General features: G+C 44.3%; 1 protein-coding gene across 7 annotated transcripts in view; it reads left to right on the forward strand.

The window, feature by feature from the left end:
- Nucleotides 1–22343, forward strand: part of CRYL1 (crystallin lambda 1) — a 134519-nt gene that overhangs the window by 95988 nt on the left and 16188 nt on the right. For all 7 annotated transcript variants that reach the window (XM_032403386.1, XM_032403387.1, XM_032403389.1 and 4 more), the window contains 2 exons: nt 6216–6377; nt 13401–13595. In XM_032403386.1, the coding sequence (XP_032259277.1) occupies nt 6216–6377; nt 13401–13595 (357 nt within the window). The remainder of the gene's footprint in view (nt 1–6215; nt 6378–13400; nt 13596–22343) is intronic.

Genomic DNA, 22343 nt, shown 5'->3' on the forward strand with positions numbered 1-22343 from the left:
GAAGAAGGAGAGACACAAATGCCTGGACTTCATTGGAGTATCTTCCTAAGTTAGAACAAATCCTTAGTAAAAGAGAACAGACCTTTAGTCCATGGTGGATGGGAGTCTGTTTTGAATGTGTAGGTCCAGGAATGGGTAGGATTGCCCCATGGCTGCCAGAAAGCAGGGAGGTATCTTGTGTTTATTCTTTCAGCCCTCTTTAGACATTTTCTCTAAAATAATGTAATGATCGAGAAGAGTAAATATGTATTCAGTGAGCTTGTGGGGCATTGTGTGAAACTGACTACATCACAGAATTTTTCATTAATTAATTAATTCATTGATTCAGCAAACGTTTACTGAATACCTTCTTTTTGCCAGGCATTATTCTTGGAGCTGGGAATACAGCAATAAAGTAAAAGTAAAGATTCTTGCTCTCATGGAGCTTTCATCTTTGAATTCTGTTTCTATAGTATTGATGTTTGTTTAAATATAGACATTTTCTAAATGTCAACTCAAAAGATGGGCAGTGTTCTCTTAGTATGTTTATTTTCTCTTGCATGTGAGATGTAAACTTTTAGAATATTGAAACACAAAATTTCCTTCCTCCCCCAGTTTTGGAGTTTGCATCATGTTTATTTGTACCTTAGTACACTCTGGATTTGGTCATATGATTATATTGGGTGGGGAATGGCTTTATGACATCTTTAAGTATGTGGTAGTTAGTCATTAAAATATTGTTACTTAGTATTAGACTACTAAATATTAACATTGCTGATTATAAATATTTTTATCACATAAATTTGATGCTTTAGAAACATTTTACAAACAAAACAAAACAAAACAGAAACATTTTACAAAATGTCGAGAGTCAGTAGGGTAAACCTAGTGATTTTGTAGGCAGGGGACTGGAATTGTGATGTTACTTCCCTATGGATCATGAGATTAATAGAGTATTTAAGGTTTTTCTTTCTATACTGGAAAATTTATATGCCAGCTAGCACTAGAAGAGGGGATCAGATTAGATAAATTTGAGGTGCCTGTGAAGTATCCATGTGAAGATAATTTGAGAAGGAGAAATAAAAGTGTGAGTTGAGTCTTTAGATTGGTGAGTTAAGCTGTGGGCTTGGTTGGGATTTCCTAGGGAAAGAATTTAGGTGAGAAGAGAAGAGAGAGGCTGGGACTGAGTTTTGAGAAACTCTAGTTCTATTTGATTGGTTTCTGCCATCTTTATTGTAGTCTTTATTTTTCTTTGGATTTATTATTTTCTATTTCTGACTTCTTAAATTGGATGACTGACCTTTTGATATTTTAGACTTTTTTTATTAAAGAAATTTGAAGAATAAATAAGAACTGTTTTAGGTGTACCTATAAATTTTGACTTTTTGGCTTCTCCTTTGGACATATGGAGTCAAGATATAGATAGCTATTGCCTTGGGTGCCTGGGTGGCTCAGTTGGTTAAGTGACTGCCGTCGCTCAGGTCATGATCCTGGAATCCCTGGATCGAGTCCCGCAGCTTCTCCCTCTGACCCTCCCCCCTCTCATGTGCTCTCTCTCATTCTCTCTCTCTCAAATAAGTAAAATCTTAAAAAAAAAAAAAGATAGCTGTTGCCTTGATAATACTATTCCTGTAGAAAGTACTATAAAATTATTTTATAGTCAAACATATACATGGTTGCAGTGAAACTAGTTTTATGATATTACAAAACTTGTTTTCAAAATGAGAACATTTTCATGAAACAGTGGTTGTCATCCAACAAAATATGTTGAATGCAATTTGTTGTTTCACTCATTGCAATAACAAAGTGTTTGGGCAAAAATATCTAGTCCAATTATTATTAACAAAAGCATCATATTTTAATTTCTGTGTTTTTCTTCCTTCTAAATCTCACAATAGACCCTCTCCCTGTTCTTTGCTGCTTTGACAATTACTGCATTATAAAGAGAGATTCCCTGATGGAAATGCATTATACATGTGTTTGATATGGAGGCAAAAACAAAGTAATGTAAAAAAAATAATTTATGTAGTCTTCTCAGATTTGTCACCTGGGATAGTCCTCACTGGTAATAAATGGTCTCAGTGATTGATGTGATATCCTTCAGATCAATTTATTTATTTATTTTTAATTTTTCTCCTTAAAAATTCATTCCTTGGGGCGTCTGGGTGGCTCAGTCGTTTAGGCATCTGATTTCAGCTCAGGTTGTGATCTTGGGGGCCTGGCCTTGGGCTCTGTGCTCAGCAGGGAGTCAGCTTATCCCTCTGCCTGCCCCTCCCCCAGCTTGTGCTCACTCACTGGCTCTCTCAAATAAATAAAATCTAAAAAAAAAAAAAATCATTCCTTATGCCTTACTTAACTCTTCTCCAGTTTTGTGTTTTATGCTATTCCCAGCACTTCGTTAAGTAAAAATTTTGTATTAAAAATCCCAAGTCTTCCTCATGAGAAATATTTAGAAATGCAGTAAAACTATATGCTATTTGCAGGCTTAAATGAAATATTTTTAATTGTATTTTCTTTTCATGGCAAGTATTTTAACCCAATTCTAAATAAATGATTTCATAAAAGGTACCAGAAATAGCATTGGGAAGGTGGGAATAGACTCCCCCTCAGGATAGCAGTTGGTGCAGGCGCCCCTTCTGCCTCTTCTCCATTCCCTGCGGTCACCCATAGAGAGGACTGCTACTTAACGCAGACAGCAGTAGTCCTGGTAACCCGAACACCTAATCCGCAGCAAGTTACTTTCCGAAATACAGTCTACACTGAGTTTTACTTTGGAAAGGTCTCTCTCGGTTGGGTATAATTTGTTCTAGATTATTGTAAACTCTGTTTAGGATTTGTAATATGCTTTTAAAAACTTTTTATTTTGATGTTAAGGAAAAAAAGCCTCTGGTTAGGGCATAGTACAGTTTATTGCCTGTGATAATGAAAACTTGAATAGATATAATTAGCGCTAACAGACTTTGTAATGTGGGTCACTTCCATTTTTAGTTTGAGAATGAATTTCCTTCTGCCATGATTGCAGTGGGGTTTAAACTCACCTTTCTTTTCTTGCCATGTCTTTCCCCATGTCTGTTGGCTGATAGAACTTCCTTGCATGTAAAATACTTTTAAGTACTGAGGTCTTCTAATTTAGTTTAACTTTCTTTCTGGAAAGCGCATTGAAGATTGCTTCCAGATATTTTGCATTAACAAATATAGATTTTCTAGCAACAGGACACCTATCTAAAATGCCTGAATTGATTTAAAAAAAAAAATCAATGAAATTTCATTTTCCCCATGAAAATATTTGTTTTGAAAAATGTGTATTGTTGCACAGCAAGTGAGTAAACTTCAGAAGCGAGTTCTTATTCCTTTTGCCTAGGAATTATCCAGTACACTGACTTGCCATGGCCATCCTGCTTTTCTAGAACATTCCTAATTAGTTAAATTACCTGTCACAGGTAATTTTGACTAATAACAAAACACCAAAGTTTATAAATAATTTACCTTTTAAAATATGTTAGAATTAAAAGTTATACCTATAATACAATCATTCAGTTTCTTCCTTTCAAGAAGACAAGGGAAAAAGGAGTGTTTAAACTTTACCTTGCCTTTTCACTATGTGATACTGCCTGAGATGAGTGAACTCCTTCTGATGTACCAGGTAGGGTTGTGGTACTTGGGAATTTACATTGTGCTTTACTTGTCCCCAGAGTTCTGTTTGTTGAAATCTGAGCATACTGACTATAGTGGTTGTGTGTGAGAATTTTATTATGTGCTGTGTCTCCCTCCCACTTCAAAACAAACAGAACACAAACAGATAATCATCATTGCTTTCAAAATGCTGTCAGAGTTTAATTAAGCCAAGTCAAGCTCATTACCTTCAGTAGGGATAGAACGTTAGCTAATACTTCACGTCTTCTCTAGAAAGGACCCGCAAAAAACACCATTGCGTTGAGAAGGTACCAGCTGGATTTTCAGCTGGTCACATTGCTATAGTTTAGAGAGAGTGAGGCTGCTTTGCATTTAGGTTCTCAGCTGTCTCATTGTTTGGTACCTTTCTCTGTCCTTCCTCCCAGCCTCTCTTAGCTTTGCAATCAACCACAAGTGCTGAAGGTCCTGATTAATAGCGTTTCATACTCCATTTCTCAGACAAGGACTATTGGCTCCCTAAGAATAGCAAGGAAATGAACTCAAGGCTTAACATGGACAGAGGCATTATAACCCTGCTCACCAAATTGAACACAGTTGTTACTGTCAACAACAACAACAACAACAAAATGTCAAGCAATGTGCCATTAAAAAACCCTTACATAATTGTAGCAGGTTTGGGTTTCCTCTGGTTCAAGTTTTCTTACCTCTTTGATAATCAAACGATCTGAAGAAAGGCATAGAATTTCAGGGGGGAATCTGCATGACAGGTTCACAATAAGGCTATTCATGAGGACTCTTTTATTAGCTTAAACAGTATCTGCATCATTCTTAGTCTCTGGCTTTACTACAAGGCTCCATTTAAACTTAACCCAACTTGCTGACTTAACTGATCCAGGAATTACTCAGTACAACCAGCCAGCTACTGTAGCTTTTTTTCCCCCTTTAGATAAGGGGATTTAATACAATGGCCTTTACAGTTCTTAAATGACTCCATTTTTTTTTTTTCTGTGTTTGAGATGTGGTGCTTATATGACCTTTTGTTCTTAATAAAATTTCACATGGTTTGATTATATTTTTAAAAAAGTATAAACAAATACAATATTGACTCCTTACCCTCAGAGTAAAACTTTTTAAATCTTGTAGATGATATAAAAATGGAATTTGTCATAATATTTACACAGCTGATTTCAGTATACTAGATTTCATTATTAACGATTAGGTATTATTAAATCAAACTTGAACATATTTTTTTTATTTTTGAGGGGTGATTCTCATATAATTACTAGTGGTCCTTTAGCATTGCATGTTCACCTTTACACACTTTTGGTTATCTGCTGGCGTTTATACCATTTCTGCTACCACAATGCTAATATAATCAGGATGTCCTTGGTTGGTCCCTGAGTAGCTGGGGGAGGGCGGTAGGACAGAGCTCTGACATCACAGTGGGGAGATTCTCGAGGATATATTTGGTAGCATGCCATACTGAGAGTATAGATGACCCATACTTTGGATCCACACCTCAGACTAGTGGGTCTCAAACTTCAGTAGGAACAAAAATCATTAGAATGTTTGATGAAAGTGTAGATATCTGGACCCCACCCCCAGAGACTGATTCAGTAGGTCTGGGATGAGAGCCTGAGAATTTGCATTTTTAACAAGCACCCAGTTGATCCTGATGCTGATGATTATTGGACCATACTGAAACCATTATCTTATAAATTCACCAGGGAACCTTGGGAGTTCATGATACCTCCCCTTCCAGGCCTCTTGCCTGCAAGTAAGCTGCGACCCATCTTGGGTAGGAATGACTGCTGTGTGGTTTCCCAGGGGAGTTGGTGGCAGGAGGGTAAGGACACCTCTAGTATTTCTAGTGCTGGAGCAGCTTGAGTATCCTTCTCCCCCATCTGCTTCCATCTGCAGCAGGGCGGTATCCACTGTGTGTATCACATTCCCGGGAACAGGCCTCACCCGTGGGCCCGCACTTGGGTGTTTGAGAATGTCATCTCCCTCTGCCCCGGCTCTGTGCATGATTAGAATTTCAGAGTGGTGTTATCTGCAGCACTTAATCCAGATTTGCTCTTCTGTCTTTCTCCCATGCCCCTATTAAAGTAATTTTAGATTTTTAGAAACAAAGGTCCTTTGCAAAAGGATTTCCCCTTAGAAATGGATATTCAAGGAGCCTTTTGGGAATTATGGATGTAACATGTTTGTTCATTTCGTGAAGGTAAGATTTTTCCTTGAAGATAAGTTGATCTGATGGTCAGGACAGATAGGAAAAATAAGTGGCAATGACGACTGTTGCCGCTTGTAGCATTTTGCCAAAGGTGCTGTCGTGTCCACCCCCATAGACTTGGCAGACTGTGTTATTAGGGGCATTTTCAGACCCATGCAAAACTAGAAAATACAGCTCCCATACGCGTGTCACCCAGTGTCCGGAGTTACGGAGATTTGGCTGCATTTTTCAGCAGCTTTTTGTTTCGTTCTTAAATTTTGCTAGTAGTTTTCTGATTGGTTCATTTGGGGAATGAATCAAACATGACATATGCTTTGCTTGGGGCCTGAGTGCAGTATCATGAATAGTAATTTGAATATGTCCTTTCCAGGAATGTGTTCCAGAAAACCTGGAGCTGAAGAAGAAGATTTTTGCTCAGTTAGATCAAATCATCGATGATAAGGTTGTGTTGAGCAGCTCCACGTCTTGCCTCCTGCCTTCCAGCTTGTTTGCTGGCCTGGTGCACACGAAGCAGTGCATTGTGGCCCATCCCGTGAGTGCATTAAACCTCAAGAACTGGTTGTATCTCATTCTGGTTTTCAGGAGCAATACATTTTGACTAATCTGCTAGTATATATTAGCTGCTTTATTGAGGTATAATTCATATGCCACACAATTAAAATTGTATAGTTTAATATTTTTTTAGTATATTTAGAAAGTTGTGCAATACAGGCAGTTTTAAAAAGAATCTAATCCAAAAATGCCTTGAATTGTACCTGCGTACCGAATGCATAATGGGATAGAATGAGCAATACTTGTACACTTTCACCCTTATGTAATTCACTGTCCACCTGAAGACAGAGACTACTAAACACAATTCCACTGTCAGGGAAAAAGCTACATTTAATAAATGTATACACTGAGTAAGATTTTGTAGCCATGTCACTGTGCTGTGCAGTTTACTCAACACAATTCAGAGTAGGACCAGTTTTGCTCAAGTGCAGATTCTGGGTCCTGCTCCTGAGATTGTGGTTCAGTAGGTTGACTTTAAACCCCCACCCCTTTTCTTGTTCCCTTGCATGCATCTGTTGTAATTACCTGGGCAGACTTATTCACTGGGGGTGCATGATGAGGTATATTGGACAGTGAGTTTCAAACTGATGTGCAAGCACTCAATAAATCTTTTTGAGATGAATGTGGTAATGTGAGGAAAGAGGAATCAGAGAGGAGATCCAGGGATCACTTGGTGGGTGAGTGAGTGTGTACCGACTGAGCTCATTGTGACCTCGGAGAACCAGGACAGCCTGTTAGGGCAGAAAAGCTAACTTAGCTCAAGCCATAATAAATAGGATAGTAGATGACAATGGCCACACCTCCAGCACCAGCAGGCCATCAGGTGCTGAGGAGAGGCTAGGGCCAAGCTGGGCAGGATCCGGTTGGGCTGACAAGGGAGGAGAGAGTGGAAAAGAGTGTAAACAAAGACCCTTGGCCAAAAGCAAGTGTGGGGTGTGCAGAATCGCGAGGAGACCAGCCTGACTGGAAGGGCACACATACCTCACATACTTGGGGAGCAGGAGGAAGAAGCTGGAAGGCTTGGAACAGTTGGGTTATACAGAATCATGAGAGTTGCTCTGAAGAGCTGGGACTGGCTTAGGCACAGAGCAGCCTTGTGATGTGGTGGAAATGCTGCTTTTGGAGGGTAATTGGAAGGTTCTTTCTATATTGAAGATGGCTTAGGGAGGGGAACAGCTACTTCACAGAATTGTGGCAGTATTCCAAGTATAGGCGACCAGAGCCTTGGTGAGGCTGAGGGTCCTAGACTGAGAGCAGGGAAAGTCCTCTTTTTGAGCAAGAGTAGTTTAGAGTGGGGGTAACAGACTTGCTTAGGGAGCTGAGGACAAAGGGGGAGTCATAGATGCCTGCTGGATTCTGTGTGCTGAGAAGAGGGACTGCTTGGACCACCATTCACATGACTATGGTTGTGGACGTCCGGATGTCCTCCTACTGAAGTACAATGGAAAGTGGAGATTGGTCATAAAATACAGAGACTTAGACCCACAGAACATGGAAGAAAACCGGTCATGTCTAGCTACCACTGAAATATAGGAAATGTCCTTTATTTGGGACCTTAACTGAAGCATCCAAATACCAAGTTCCATGAAACATGGTCCTGTTTTTGCTTCTATGACATTTACATGTCTGCAAAAAGGACTCTTAGAAACTGTAAACCACTTATTAGATTGTTAGTTGCTTCAGTGAAAGGTGTAAGCCTCTTGCTTGAAAACTTCCAATTTCTAACCAGAGATTTCACTTCTAAGTCAGGTAAAATAAAAAAAAAAGAACAACGAAGTCAAATTGTTTAGAAAATACCTCCTAAGTCCTTTAATGAGACTTCTACCCATATCTCTTAATTTTAAACTACCTGATGGATGAGACTACACCTTATTCACACCTAACAAGTACTAGTAGTTCAGCCAGTGACTGTTGAATAATGACATTTCTCCTACCATTCCAGGATTGTTCGCTTTCACTTCTTTAATCAAAGGCAAACAGCATAGCCAAAGTAAGCTCAGACCTTATTTCAAAAATTAATGTCTTATTACTTTTGTAGATTATTTTTATACCAAAGCCAACATTAACTAAAGCAGATGAAATCACCCAAGTTGACCGTCTTTGGAATTTTATCCTTTCTTTTGTGCTGGTGCTGCACACTGTTTAATCATTCCATTGAGCTCAAGGGGAGTGGGGAAAAAAGCGTCTGAATGATTCAACCTAAGCTGGATGGACAGTCCCTAAGTAATCCAGAACCAATTACGGGCTTTGAGGAGCTCCAGTTTCCCTTCAGCCCTGCAGGCCAGGCAGGAGAAGCCCGGCGCGTCAGCCCACATGCCACCGCCTCAGCTTTGTGCTCCAGTCACCTGCGACTCTGGCCAGACAGGAAATAGGATAAAGGAAGAGGAAGCCCATTCATGCCTCTGAAAGGCTGGGGCAAAAGTGGATAGTCAGCAATTGCGAAAGACTGCTGCCTCCACCCCTCCGCGGGAGAACCGGCAGCCAAGGAGTTTCCACATCACATAGTGTCTCTTGGGCACCTTTTCCCATGGGGGGGTGAGGAGCTTCAGGTCAGCTCAGCACGGGTGGGTGAGCGTGTTCTCTCAGCGTGCAGGTAGTTCAAGTGGGCTTCCTAGCCGGAGCCAGGAGAGCGACAGGCTCCTGAAGAGGGGTGTTAATGTGGCCCTTCTCTGTATCCCCGACAGTCTTCCTCTCAAATGTTTTTTGTGTTGCCTTTGCTTGTCTGCCTCATCTCCCTGTGGATGTGTAGGGGGGCTCAGGGACGGCCATTTGGTGGCTGGTGATTCTCTGAAGGTTAAGTTTGGTTGCATTCTCTTTTGGTACTTACATCTATGTTAGCAGTCAAAGCAGCCGTTTTCTACTGATCGTTTCAGCCGTACTTTACAACCTTTTTTCACTTGGGGACATGCTGGTGCCACGGAGCTGATGGAGCTGCTTTAGCCCATCGGATGCTCTTGGTGCCACTCTAATGGGCGCCCTGTAGATGACGCTGCCTAGGAAGGACGCACATCTGCTCTGGGATTACAGTCTTTTTTTTTTTTATTTTTTATTATTATGTTATGTTAATCACCATATATTACATCATTAGCTTTTGATGTAGTTGGGATTACAGTCTTGAGTGGAAACAGTTCCTAAACACACAGCTCTCACATAGGTTACTAGTCAGCCACGGAGCTATAACACAGCCTGGAAGTAAATCAGGCCCTACCTGCAGAAGGTGCCCAGAGTGTTCCCATTGAGCAGTCCTTGCCCACACTTGCACCTTCTCCGACTCCCCCTCCCACCTGACTCGGAACCATTTGCCCTCCTGTTGATGGTCATTTGAATGTTGGCCTGTTTATGGAGAACACATGTGTGCGTGTGCAAGCAGTGCCCGTTTCACGTCACCAGCTGCTGTCTCCCCCCACCGCCCTGTCTGTGGAGGGTGACTTCAGGAAGGGGGTGGTGGGCTTATAACTAACCAAAGGGCCTTACTACCTAAAGTCTCAAGACAGTGAGGGATTAACTCCTCTCAGCGGGCTGTAAGCAAGACAGCCCTTCATTTTTACCGTCCTCTCCTGAAGAGGAAGAGGAGTTCACCAGGTCAGGAGTGCCCCCTCCCCAGCAGGGCTGTGAGAATGGATTGCAAACTGCTGCACCTGTCTTCTGGGAAAAGGGACGGTCTGCCTTTCCTCTGTGAGTTTAACTCTGTTTAATGTGCTGCAGAGAAAATAAACGAAGCCTCTGTGTTGGACGTGCTGTGCTATCGCGGCGATCACACGCCTCCCGGGCTCTGGTCCAGATTCTGGGCAGGCTTTTCACGAGGTGAACGGAGAATGCGCCCCTTGTACCACCCCACTCAACCTGAGCTCTCAAAGAGCCTCGCAGGCCAGGCCCTCTCTTGTGCCTGCAGCAAAGCACGCCCCGCTCTCTGGCCGGCTGAGCCCAGGACCATCTCCTGTAACCTTTAAAGAAGTTGCCTCCTTTCCTCCTTTGTTTGTTCTTCCCACTTCTTGAAGGCATGTTTCTGAGTCTAACTCACAGACTCCAACAGCAGAAGGCCCAGGTCCTACCGTCCGTGTCAGAAACAGAATAGCAGTCAGGAAACACAGCCATTCCTTTCCTGTTTAAAAGAGTTGCTTTCTGGGGCGCCTGGGTGGCTCAGTCTGTTGAGCGGCTGCCTTCGGCTCAGGTCATGATGTCAGGGTCCTGGGATTGAGTTCCGCATTGGGCTCCCTGCTCAGCCTGCTTCTCCCTCTCCCTGTGCCCCTCCCCCTCCCCTTGCTTGTGGGCTCACTCTCTCTGTCAAATAAACAAAATCTTAAAAAAAAAAAGTCGCTTGCTTTGCTTACCTGTTGTCCTCTCTCATCCCCACCTCTCCTCTCTCTGCTGTGTTAAATTTAAGGGGCACCTGTCAGTGTCACTGTTCATCTCTGAGCCTGTAGTAGAGATCAGGGTCCTTGTCCCAGGACTGAGGTGCCATGGCAAGAACAACCCCATCCAGGCCCTCTGACTCTGGGAGGTCCTTTCTCAGAAGCTTATCGACTTGAGTGCACGGACACAGAAACATGAAAACTCAACCTGTTTTAGGAAGCTCAAAGGGCTGGATCATGCAGTTGTATTTTAGTGGGTGGTGGGGAATCAGGATCCTGCGGGGTTTTGAGCTGCAGGTGGTATGATCAGCATCCTGTTTTTAGTTGTTGTTTTTGTTTTTTTTAATTTTAATTGTGATAAAATACACATCAGATTTGTCATCTTAGCCATTTCTAAGTATACAGTTCGGTGGCAGTAATAAGCACATACACACTGTCGTGCGGACCTCACCAACATCCATTCAGACTTTCTGTCTTCTGAAACTGAAACTCTGTCCCCATTAGGCAGCAGCTCTCTGTTCCCCTGCCCCCAGCCCTGGCAGCCTTGGGTTCTCCTTTCTGTCTCTGGATTTGACAGGCCCCTGCCTGACAAAGGATCACCTTGGCAGTGGCAGAGAGAATGAGCCTGGAGAGGGAGGCCAGTGAGGAGAGTGCCAGAATCTAAGTTGGAGGTGATGGCCTGAGCTAAGCGTGTGGTAGCAGGAATGGGTTTTCTGAGAGCTATAAATAGAACTGACAGAATCACTGATGGGGAGTGAGGGAGGCGAGGCAGACACAGGCACCAAGGATACTGCTCATGGTATGAACTTGGGTGTTGGGGCTGTGATGGTGTTCTCATCAAGACGGGGTGCTAGGAAGAGGACCCAGGGTTAGGGTGGGAGAGACGGGAGTTTAATTTGTGATAGGTTGAGTGTATGCTCGTTGGCTATCCTAGGGGTGTGTCCAGTGCACAATTACAAATACGGGCCTGGAGTGGGAAGGGAGCTCCCTGTGAGATCTCAGCATTTTGGGGTGGGGATGACGCCCTGGGAGCTGCTGAGCTCTGCCCAGAGCCAGAGAGTGGGCACAGAGGGAGGCTAGTGGTGGCAGGCTGGGAGCACCACCATTTAAGGAGAGTGTGGGCAGGAGGAGAGCCTGTGAGGAATACTTGCATGAGGAAACTAGCAAGTTGTACCTACAAATGCTTATTAACTGTAGTCTCAATCTGTGTTTTTGCTACCCATGAGGCTTGCAACATTGAAGGATATACATACTTCCAGTTCTTAAATTCTGATATTTAAGAAAGGACAGAGGTAGACATTTTTATAAGAGTTCAGTATAGGCAGGAGACAAGTGATTCAGTTGAGGCACTGATATATAATTTACTTATTTGAAAACAGGTGTCATCCTCTCTTGCTTTCTAAGAGGGCTGACAGAGTGACCAGGGCAGGCCGAGAGCAGAAGGAATCTCTGAAGCTAAGCTGTGTGTGGACCAGAGGCCTCTCTCCTAAGCAGTGTCCTAGGAGAAAGAAAGTTTTCTTTCCTTTCTCTGTAGAAGTCATTTTATTTTATTTTTTAAAGATTTTATTTATTTATTTGAGAGAGAGAATGAGATAGAGAGAGAGCATGAGAGGGGGGAGGGTCAGAGGGAGAAGCAGACTCCCTGCTGAGCAGGGAGCCCGATGCGGGACTCGATCCCGGGACTCCAGGATCATGACCTGAGCCGAAGGCAGACGCTTAACGACTGAGCCACCCAGGCGCCCCTGTAGAAATCATTTTAAAATGGATGCTTCTTGAAGTGACTATAAGATTCTATCAGTTTTTGTCCTTATCTCAAGGAAAAATTATTTAAAAGCGTCATTTGGGGAACAATTTACTGCAGTGCATTTGGCTTTTCATGGTGAGGCTAATCAGGTTCTACCAAGCAGCATTTTCTCTGGACCCAGGATAATTCTCTTTGGGAATGTTCAAGAACAGTTTCTCAAAGTACACCAAGAAAACCAGAGCCCAAAGTGTAAGTGCTGGGCTAGGCAAGCATTTCCGTTAGGGCCTACTCACTGTGGACCGACCCTTCCCATCTCAGGCTGTGTCCTGATGTCGAGGCTGCGGTAGAGTTCTGATGCTGTGTGGTTTCTAGGTGAGATTGGATGTGGGGGGGTGGGGTAGACATTTGAGGCTTAACATGGAGAAGTTAAGGAAATACCAAGTTTGGGAAGATGCTGTCAATGATTTTTAATAGCAACAGAGTAGAATAGCAAGAGCCTGCGGTGACTCTTGTGGAGGGAGTGGCTCTGGAGGCTGGCTGGGTGTAGGTAGAAGCCTATGAGGGCTAAACAGCGGGTTGCTGAGAAATCCCCCGGGGAGTTCAGGGGTTTGCAATTAGCCCTGAATGCACAGGATGGTCATCCGCACCTTCAAATTTCAACCTCATATGTTTGGTATTGACTTTTCTATAAATCACAGAATTCTGTGCTCAGATTTTTTCTTTCCCTCCTTTGTGGATTACTTTATATTTCAAGTTCCTTGTCATTGGAAGCTAAATCTAAAGAGGCCTTTCCAAAGACAAATCTGCCCCATCTGACCATTCGAGATGGGCAAGTAGGGTCTGCCAGAACAGCACCCCAACTCCAGAGCTGTCTTTTGACCCTCTCCCCTTCTGTGTCTCTCATTAGGTAAATCCACCATATCATGTGCCATTGGTTGAGCTGGTCCCACACCCGGAGACGGCCCCTGCGACAGTGGACAGAACCTACGCCCTGATGCGGAAGATTGGGCAGTCCCCAGTCAGAGTCATGAAGGAGATTGATGGCTTTGCCCTGAATCGCCTCCAGTACGCCGTCATCAGTGAGGCCTGGCGGCTCGTGGAGGTGCGTGGGCTGCTTCCAGCCTCTGGCAGCTGGAGGGGAAGGTGGCAGCAGTGTCCTGGGGCCGCGTGGAGGCGGGGGGGTAGTGGATGGGAACGTCAGCGCTCCGTCCTGCTTGCTCTGTTCTGGGGACCGGGGGCAAGCTCTTCTCTCAGGTTCAGTCAACGGGCAAGGAAAATAAAACGTAAGGTAGCAATTCATTGTATGTTTCAGAGATTCCTCTGTTACAGTAAGTTATTTGATATTCACACCTGATGATAGACTTCTCTGTTTCCTGCCCTTTCATACCATTACCACATAATTATCTCTGTGTGACACATTGCGTTTTCTCACAGTGTCAGGTTTTCCCCCCAGTTTTATAATTTTTCAAGAGGAGGAAAAACTATATTTTGAGTAAACTTGTATCCTCTAAAGAGACCCAGTTTATTTCAAGAGCTTGAGGAGGAAGCAATGGGTAAGCCTTAAACTTGTTAGCAATATGCTCATCTTACATATAAATACATTATACACACACACACACACACACACACACACTTAGCCTTGTCCTTTCATTAAAAGATTTTATACGTGACTTTAAAGATGACCTTGTTGCATACATTTATATGAAGGACCTAGTGCCGGGCAGGATAGACAATCCAAGTGGCCCCAGGATTTCAGTGAATAGTCCAGGGTTCTCGGGCTCAGACCATCTGGTTTCTGTTCACTTGCTTGCTGATGGTTCCCCAGCTTCTGCATGGGTAAACAACACTGTCTGCCCACTCTCCTGTTGCAGAGACATGGTAGCATGAGTGAGGGTCTGTCCAGGTACAAGAGGCAGAGGGAAATGGAGCTCAGGCTGAATTGTCTGCTCCTGGAATAGGCCCACTCCTTGGCTAAACTCCTGTGGGAGTCTGCCAATCCCAGCCTGAGACAGGACCTAGGAGGCCGGCCTGTGGGCATTGTGTTTTAGCTTCCCAGTGCATGATGTATGTGTTGTTCTCACGTCGTGGTTCTGGTGTTCTGTCCCATCCCTGTTAGACTCATCATCTGACCCAACTGCTGTATGCATTTATCACATAAAGCTACAATTCTGTGTCTTCACTGTTTAAATCCACTTAATGCTCCTATGTCGTCAAGCTGGGATTTCCACTGTTAAGTTTGTAGTTTTAATTTTCTCAAATTGTGGGATGTTTTTGAGTATCAGTCAGTAGTAGAATATTTTAAAGACACACAGAACTGAAAGCACCCCCGTGGAACTGTATTTAAAATATTTCCACTTGTCTAGAATAGGGGAGCACTTAAACAGACCACAAGAAAAGCTCAATATGACAGTAAAACACTGTGAGGGGTTTTAAGGCAGTTTTTACTTTTGTTTGTGAGGTATCTTAGTGTCCCAAAGAGATAAAAGCCCTGAGGTAAATCTTGCTTTCTCCAATCAGAATGATGTGAGCCAACTCAAGGGAAAAACTTGGAGGTTCTGGTATAATGGAATTAGGTGGGAGTCCTGCACAAAGAGTTCTCTCTGTGTTGACCACAAAGTGGAACCAGCTGCAGTGTGGAAGCTCCAGGTTTGGAAGAGCGGTGGAGGATTCCAATGTCCCCCTTTACTGGTTGGACGTGGAGGGAGGGCTGGAAGGTTATTGAATTTGGCCGCTCTGGGTGTTCTCATTGCCTCATTTTGTCCGCCCTCCTTTTGATTGTCCTGTGTCCAGGGGCTGATGGTGGACTGAGTATATTCATGTTACTGGCAGGCAGGAGTGTTCTCAGGGATGACATACCTAAGAATCCCGCATGTGTCTCTACATTGGCTGCTGTGGGACTCATGTGCCTGGAGTCCCTGTAAGGCACTGAGTGCTAAAGTCCAGCAGGATAATCCAGTTTGTGACAAATTGAGAAGAGGCTACAGAAATGAGAAGATAAAGTGTGGATAGAACCTCAAGAATTTTCTTTGGTGAATGGGTAGAAGATAACTCACTTTTAAAAATAAAGATGATCTACAGACAGAATTCAGGCAGGTGTAGAAACCGCAGGCCCCTCTCTGCAGGGTGTGAGGTGGGAATAGAGCGGCAGGCATCCCTGAGCTCCGCTGAGACTAAGTGCCGGGTGGAGTGTTTCAGCTGTGGGGCAGGGGCTCACAGAGGGACTGCGCGGAGGGGGCAGCGTCACCAGTGTTGCGCCCCACGTGCTGTTACCCTTGCTGCTCGGAGATGCCTGCTCGTTGGCCAACCAGACGTGGGAGGGCCACTAGCACACCGGCCGTGCGCCTGCTTACAAAGTCGTTGCTTCTGAGGGCAGAGAAGCTGCAGGCGTGGGCTCTGAACATCCACACAGCGGGCCCTGCTTTCCTTAGGTTCGGGGGCTAGCAGAGCCAGAGAGAACTCCTCCCCCGCTGCCCTAAGTAGTCATAGGTTCCTCCCTCTGAGTTCTCAACACTGCAGCCCAGCAGACACACAAAAGGCACGTTTTTCTTACCTCCGCCCACCTCCCATCACCCTCCCCTTGGGAATAGTGGATCGGTATTTCTGCCCATTAGGTGGGTTGGTTTAAGAAGGCTTGACTTTATCACATGCATTTCTTGAAGGAAAACCTGTGCCGCCTGTGGTCTGTTTCCACTTAAGACATGAAAGTCAGGCAAGGTGAGAAAACCTCTCGCTAGCCCCACCTTGCTCTGTGCAAATCTGCACGCGTGTGCTGAGCCCCAGTCAGGGCTGGGGTTAAACGACACCCTTTTGACTCACGATTTCAGAGCCAGTTGAACTTGAATTTAGATTTTAGGGTGTTCCAGGTTTACCTCAAAACATTTAAGGGCAACTTTAAAAAGGAGCTGAATTGGGGAGGTTTTACATTAAAAATTGAAGATTTTTATACTTCTTAAGTTCAAAAGATCCAAAGATCTTTCGGAGTTTATCTTTCCAAGACACTCTCCTTCTGGGGTGGGTTTCACGTGTGGGCCAAAGCACTAAGGCTCAGTCTTGACGTAGAGAACACAAGGAGCTGTGATGAGCAGGGTTGCCCTACTCAAGGACTCACGATGGGCGCTTCAGTCTCACTCCTTTCTTGATGCACAGAGCAAGTTGAAATTTGGCAGAACCTTTTCTCTTTGACCCAAACTAGGGCTGATGTGCTTTCAGGTATGAAAGCTACAAGGTGACTTGGTTGCAGAGCACTGAGACGCCTTGTGCAGCATATGGGCCTGCATGCCGCTGTCTGGGCTTCTCGGGTGTGCGTCGGGGCGGACTGAGGAATACTGTCCCGTGTTGTCTGAGTGTAAACCGCTCTGCACAAATCACGTCCAAGCGTGAATCTCCAGGGGTCCTACCCACGAGTTTGGGTATGACCTGCAGTGGGTCAGCAGGGGGCTGGCCAGAACGATGGCTTGCGTTTCCACTCAGCCATGGCGGTGTCTTAACTCGGTGGTCAGGGGAGCAGAAGGGTGCTGTTTGGCCACTTGCTAATTTTGTTGGATCTGGTAGGTTAGATGGATTGATTTCCCCATGTTGACGCAGCCTTGCATACCTGGAATAAATACCACTGGGAGTGTAATTCTTTCTAGACCTTGCTGGAGTCCGTTTGCTTATGTTTTGTCGAGAATTTTTTCTAAGTTCAGAAGAAATATTGGTTTGTAGTTTTGTGGGTTTTTTTTTTTTTACTGTCTTTATTTGATTTTGATATCAAGGTAACGCTGCATTAGCCAACAGGGTTGCATAATATGCATAATATGAATTGGGAAGTTTTCCCTCTTTATTTTCTGGAAGAGATTATAAAGTTTTTGTTAATTCTTCTTTAAATGTTTGATAGAATTCTCCAGTGAAACCACCTGGGCCTGGGAGGGCCCTTTTCCAAGATATTTTTAATGACAGGTTCAGCTTCTTTTGTGGTTATTAACCATTCAGGTTGTCTGTTTCATCTTGGTTGAGTTTTGGTGGCTTGTGGTTTTTAAGAAATTGTTCCATTTCTTCTGAGTTGTTGAATTCATGAGCTTAAAGTTGTTTGCGTTACTCTCAAATCCTCTTAGTGTCTTTAGGGTCTGTAGTGATATCCCTGGTTTCATTCCTGATGTGGGGGATTTGTGTCTGCTCTCTTTTTATTCTTGTCAGTCTTGCTAGAGCTTATCAATTTAATGACTTTTTGAAGAAGCAACTTTTTGTTTCATTGATTTTCTTTATGGTGTTCCTGTTTTGAGTTTCATTCACCAACTCTGGAGGGTGTATTTTAATACTTGCAGTAAGCATGGGTGAGAAATTCTAAGAAGGGTGGAGCAGGGAAAGGTAAGGGAGGCTCCTGTGCAGACCTGCCCATTCGAGAGAGAGAGAGGTGAGCTGCAGACATCATTTCCTGGTCAGAAAGAGAAAGTGCTGGGAATAAGACACACCTTGTCTTCGTGGCAGCCTAGACCATGACACAGTCTTGCCATCAACTGTGATTTTTGTCTGGCCCCACACAGCTTTGTAAGCTCGGCAAAGACAAGGGCTGTCTGGGAGCAAGATGGGCAGCCAGGCATCTGATGGGACAAGGTTGCTGGGTTCTGTTGCATTGTCTCACCAATGCTCACCCCATGTGTTCCCTTCCAGTTTGGCTTCAGAATTGGGATGGAGCAGCCCTTTGTAGGCTTCGAAGTGCCAGATGGACAAGTCCGGCTACAGTCTAGTAGCCCAAGATTAGGTCACTAGGGGACAAGATCCTGTTGGCCAGGAATGTGATTTTAAATCAATATTCTTAAGTTAATGATCACAGTAAAGGAAGTTGTGTTGTGATCATAAACCCTTACCCAGACAACAGCTGAGCTTGTACTGCCCATAAATTCTTGCCCCTTCCAGGTAGGGTAGGTGGAGGTGAGCTGGAGTGAATCATGAAGCCATCAGCAGATTCTCAGCCTGTTGGAATGTGTTGATAATGAACTTTGGAAATTGCTTATCTCAGGTTTTATTCACCCTTCTGAGCAATATAATTGCGAGGCTAGATTTCTTTTCTTCCCGCCCTGAGCTGCAGAAATTCAGTTCTCGGTTTCTTGTCAGGCAGGTGTAGTTTATGGGATGTGGATCTAATTCCTTTTATGAAGAATCGTTTCAGTTAATAAAGTGTATCTCAGAGATCATGTAGTAAAATTAACTGAGGAAACTTTTTATGATAAACTCATTCAGGGGTTTCTGTTGAATATAATTATGAGAATATAACAGAGGAATTAGGAGTCTTAGCACAGGGAACCCCTGAGGATTGTCTACTCATCAGTAACTTCAGTTTGTGTAGAATTTAGAAGTTTACAAAGCACTTTCCTTTAAATTTTTCATGATTTACAGTTATTTGCAGATCATCCCGTCTTAAAACCATGAGAGGTACATTGTTATTTTTGCCCTTACAGATTAAGACACTGGCTCAAGAGGGTGAGTGATTGGGGTGCCTGGATGGCTCAGTCGTTAAGCGTCTGCCTTCGGCTCAGGTCATCATGATCCCAGGGTCCTGGGATCGAGTCCTGCATCAGGCTCCCTGCTCAGCGGGAAGCCTGCTTCTCCCTCTCCCACTCCCCCTGCTTGTGTTCCTGCTCTTGCTATCTCTCTCTCTCTGTCAAATAAATAAATAAAATCTTAAAAAAAAAAAGAGGGTGAGTGATCCACATTCTGCAGTCTGGTAGGGGTCCACACCTGCGCCACCTCTGCCCTTCAGTGTCTGCACCTGTAAATGGAGGCGCCAGTGGATCTGGTTCTCCTCGGGAGGTGATGAGGATTGGATGGGGTCATGCATGTAAAGGGCTTAGAGCATGCCTGGCATAAAGTAATGGTTTAGTAAGTGTTACGGATGTGGTCCTGGTAATGATGCCCATGTTTTCTGAGTCCCTGAATCCCGTGTAATTTTTTGTTCGCAAGAGCTGCCACCAGTGTGTTAGTTCTGAGCTGAAATGTGGGGGATTTCATCCTGGCTACGAACGTGAGGCTCCTGGAAGGCAGCAGGGGCCTCACCTGGGAGCTCATTAGAAATGCAGCACCTGAGGGCCCACCCCCAGACCTGCAGAACCAGACTCTGCATTTTAATAAGCTCTGCAGGACATTCCTGTGCTCCTTGAAGCTGGAGGAGCCCTGGCTCTCTCCCCCATGAGACTCTGATCTCAAAGTCTTGATGTGTTGTATTTCATCTGTTTTAAGGTATAACTTTTTTTTTTTTTAACATTTTAACATCTTAGTTTTATGGGCAGCATTTTATTCCTTAATAGAACATTAAAGACTAATTTAACTTTCAGTTGATCCAGTCTTAGTTTCAGTGAGATAGAGTATATTCTCTGTCCTTTTTGTCTCTTCTCCTTCCATGTTCTTCTGTCTCTGTATGTCCCATTATTTCCAACTCTCTCTACCTGACTCAGGCTCATGATAGATAAACATGCAATTCTAACCAGCTTCTGCTTAGTGGAGAGACTGTTACCTGGTCACTTTCTAAGCCATGATTTCCAGTCCTAGTCTTGTGACGTTGAATACCTCTAGTTATCCCAGAAGTTTTTTGAAGATCAACTTTAAAAAAGGATTTAATTCACTTCAGTTAAAACACAAACACATTAGAACAAAAGAATGCTAGGTTGTAACTGCCCAGATGTCAGTCATTATTCCAAATCAAAGCTGGCCTTCCCCCAAGTCCCACGGAACTGGTTTGGGGATGGATTCCCACACGGTGTCTTCCTTGTCATGCTGGCCACACACTTTGCATCAGCCACCCTCATCTAGCCTTTTGATTTCCAGAATAAGGATGCAAATCATGGCCAGGTTTTCCTCTTATTAGTCACGGGCCTATGTGAACAGAAGTGGGTCCCTCCAGGGGTGACAGTCAGAAACGAGCAGGCTCCTTGCACTTGCAAATCCTGTGTACCTGTGCAGCGTGCACTTGGTCTTGTCTTGTCAGCCAGATGAATGAGCAGCCTGCTTCATCATGAATTGCCACACTTAAATTAGAATGTACAGTAAGCTCTTTTACAGAATGGGACGTGACACAAAAGGGAACCGATAGGGGTGAACATATTTCAAGGGCAAAGATGACGAAATTGTAAGTTTACTACTATAACTAACTCGAACATTTCTCTCACATGTGCTGTGATCATGTGGAGATGGGGGGGTCATTTGATTTCTTCTCTCCTTTTATAAGCCAGTATTAGTGTAGGTCTGGTTCTCCAAGTTCACATTAATCCTCAGGAAGCTTACTTCCCACATATTCAGCATTCTGAGAAGGAAGCCATATCGGACAGTAAGCTGCCTCTGTGGCCCGTAGTTTTCTGACAGCCTGGGGAGACCCAGCATTTCACTGGCCGCTCTTTTCCGTAAAATGTCCTCCTGTGTAGGTACCCTGTGACGAAGGAAGTATGTTCCCTACCAATCACTCAGCCTTCTGTCTGGAAGAGAAGCAGTACAAGACAGGGCTGTGAGGCTGGAAAGAAGAAAACAGAGCCGAGTCAGGCTGAGTCACTCGTTTCACTGGCTTTGGGAAGGCAGCAGTAGTCTTGTGGCTCGAGAGGCTCGACCAGAGGAAGCATGTTCCACGCGGTCGCTCACAGGCACTTGGAAGGCAGGGTTACATTAGAAGCTTTTCTTAGCAGGGAAGGTGTTGGAAACACTGTGGACTGTTCCAGGCTATGGCTAACCTGGAATGTGTCCAGTAGGAAAAAGCTGAGGCTTGATTCAGCAAAATATTACGGTCCAGACATTGGCAACATCTGTCTGTGTACTTGGCAAGAAGAGTCATGTAGGAGGGTGGGTCATGTAAAGGGAGGTTAAAGGCGCCAAGACAGACCCAAGCTCCTGCCCTCCACACCATACCCTCACCTCTAGGATTTTCTACATTTTATGTGTTTTAAAATTTAAACTTAAAAATTTAGTTTGTTTTTTTTTTTTTTTTTTAATTAGATAATGTATGAAGTGTCTGACTGAACCTCCTTGTGGTTGAAAAGAACCCGCCTGCAGCAGCCCTACTCCCTGGACTCCTGGATCTGGGAATTTCTTTACTTTGCTCTGAGCCTCACATCCTTCCAGAAGTGATGCCATCTCTCTCTGCCTGTTTTTTTCTTTTTTTTAAATATTGTATTTATTTCAGACAGAGAGCACACAAGCAGGGGGCATGGGTAGAGGGAGAGGGAGAAGCAGGCTTTCCGCTGAGCAGGGAGCCCACTGCGGGGCTCGATCCCAGGACCCTGGGATCATGACCTGAGCTGAAGGCAGACGCTTAACGACTGAGCCACCAGGTGCCCCAATTCTCTGTGCCTGTTTCCTTCCTGGCCTGGGCCTCGCTTCGGGGCCCATCACACAGGAAGGCATGTTTCCTCTACTTCCTGCCCTGTGCCCTCCTGTGCCCTTGCCTGCCTTGTGCTGTCTTTCCTTCTTTTGTGTTCATCTGCTCAGCTTCAGGTGCTGCGTGCATGGAGTCCTGCAGCCTCCCATCTCCAGCGTGCCCTATTCTGCTCTGCATTTCTTTTTTCTTTCTCACCAAGGCAAAATTCACCCAGCAAAATTCTTTCTTAAGACATTTTTCTGCCATTTCTGCATCATTTATTCTACCTCCTGAAAATATAGCCCAGACATCGGTATTGATGAGGGGGACCTGTCTCCCACTCCTCCAGCACCTGAAGCACGCTCACCTTTCCACCTTATTGATACGCCCTGGACCCATTGTCCTGTGCCACCTGGCCTCTGTCTTTCTTGCCTTCCAAAGCCTGGAGTCAGCTGTCTGACCAGCAAGTTCATCACCTGAGGACATTAAAGAGTTCTCTTGGCTTTAATTCTTTTTTTTTTTTTTTTTTAAAGA

The sequence above is a fragment of the Phoca vitulina genome, unplaced genomic scaffold, assembly GCF_004348235.1.
Source record: "Phoca vitulina isolate PV1807 unplaced genomic scaffold, GSC_HSeal_1.0 scaffold5, whole genome shotgun sequence".
In the NCBI taxonomy this organism is placed as follows: Eukaryota; Metazoa; Chordata; class Mammalia; order Carnivora; family Phocidae; genus Phoca; species Phoca vitulina.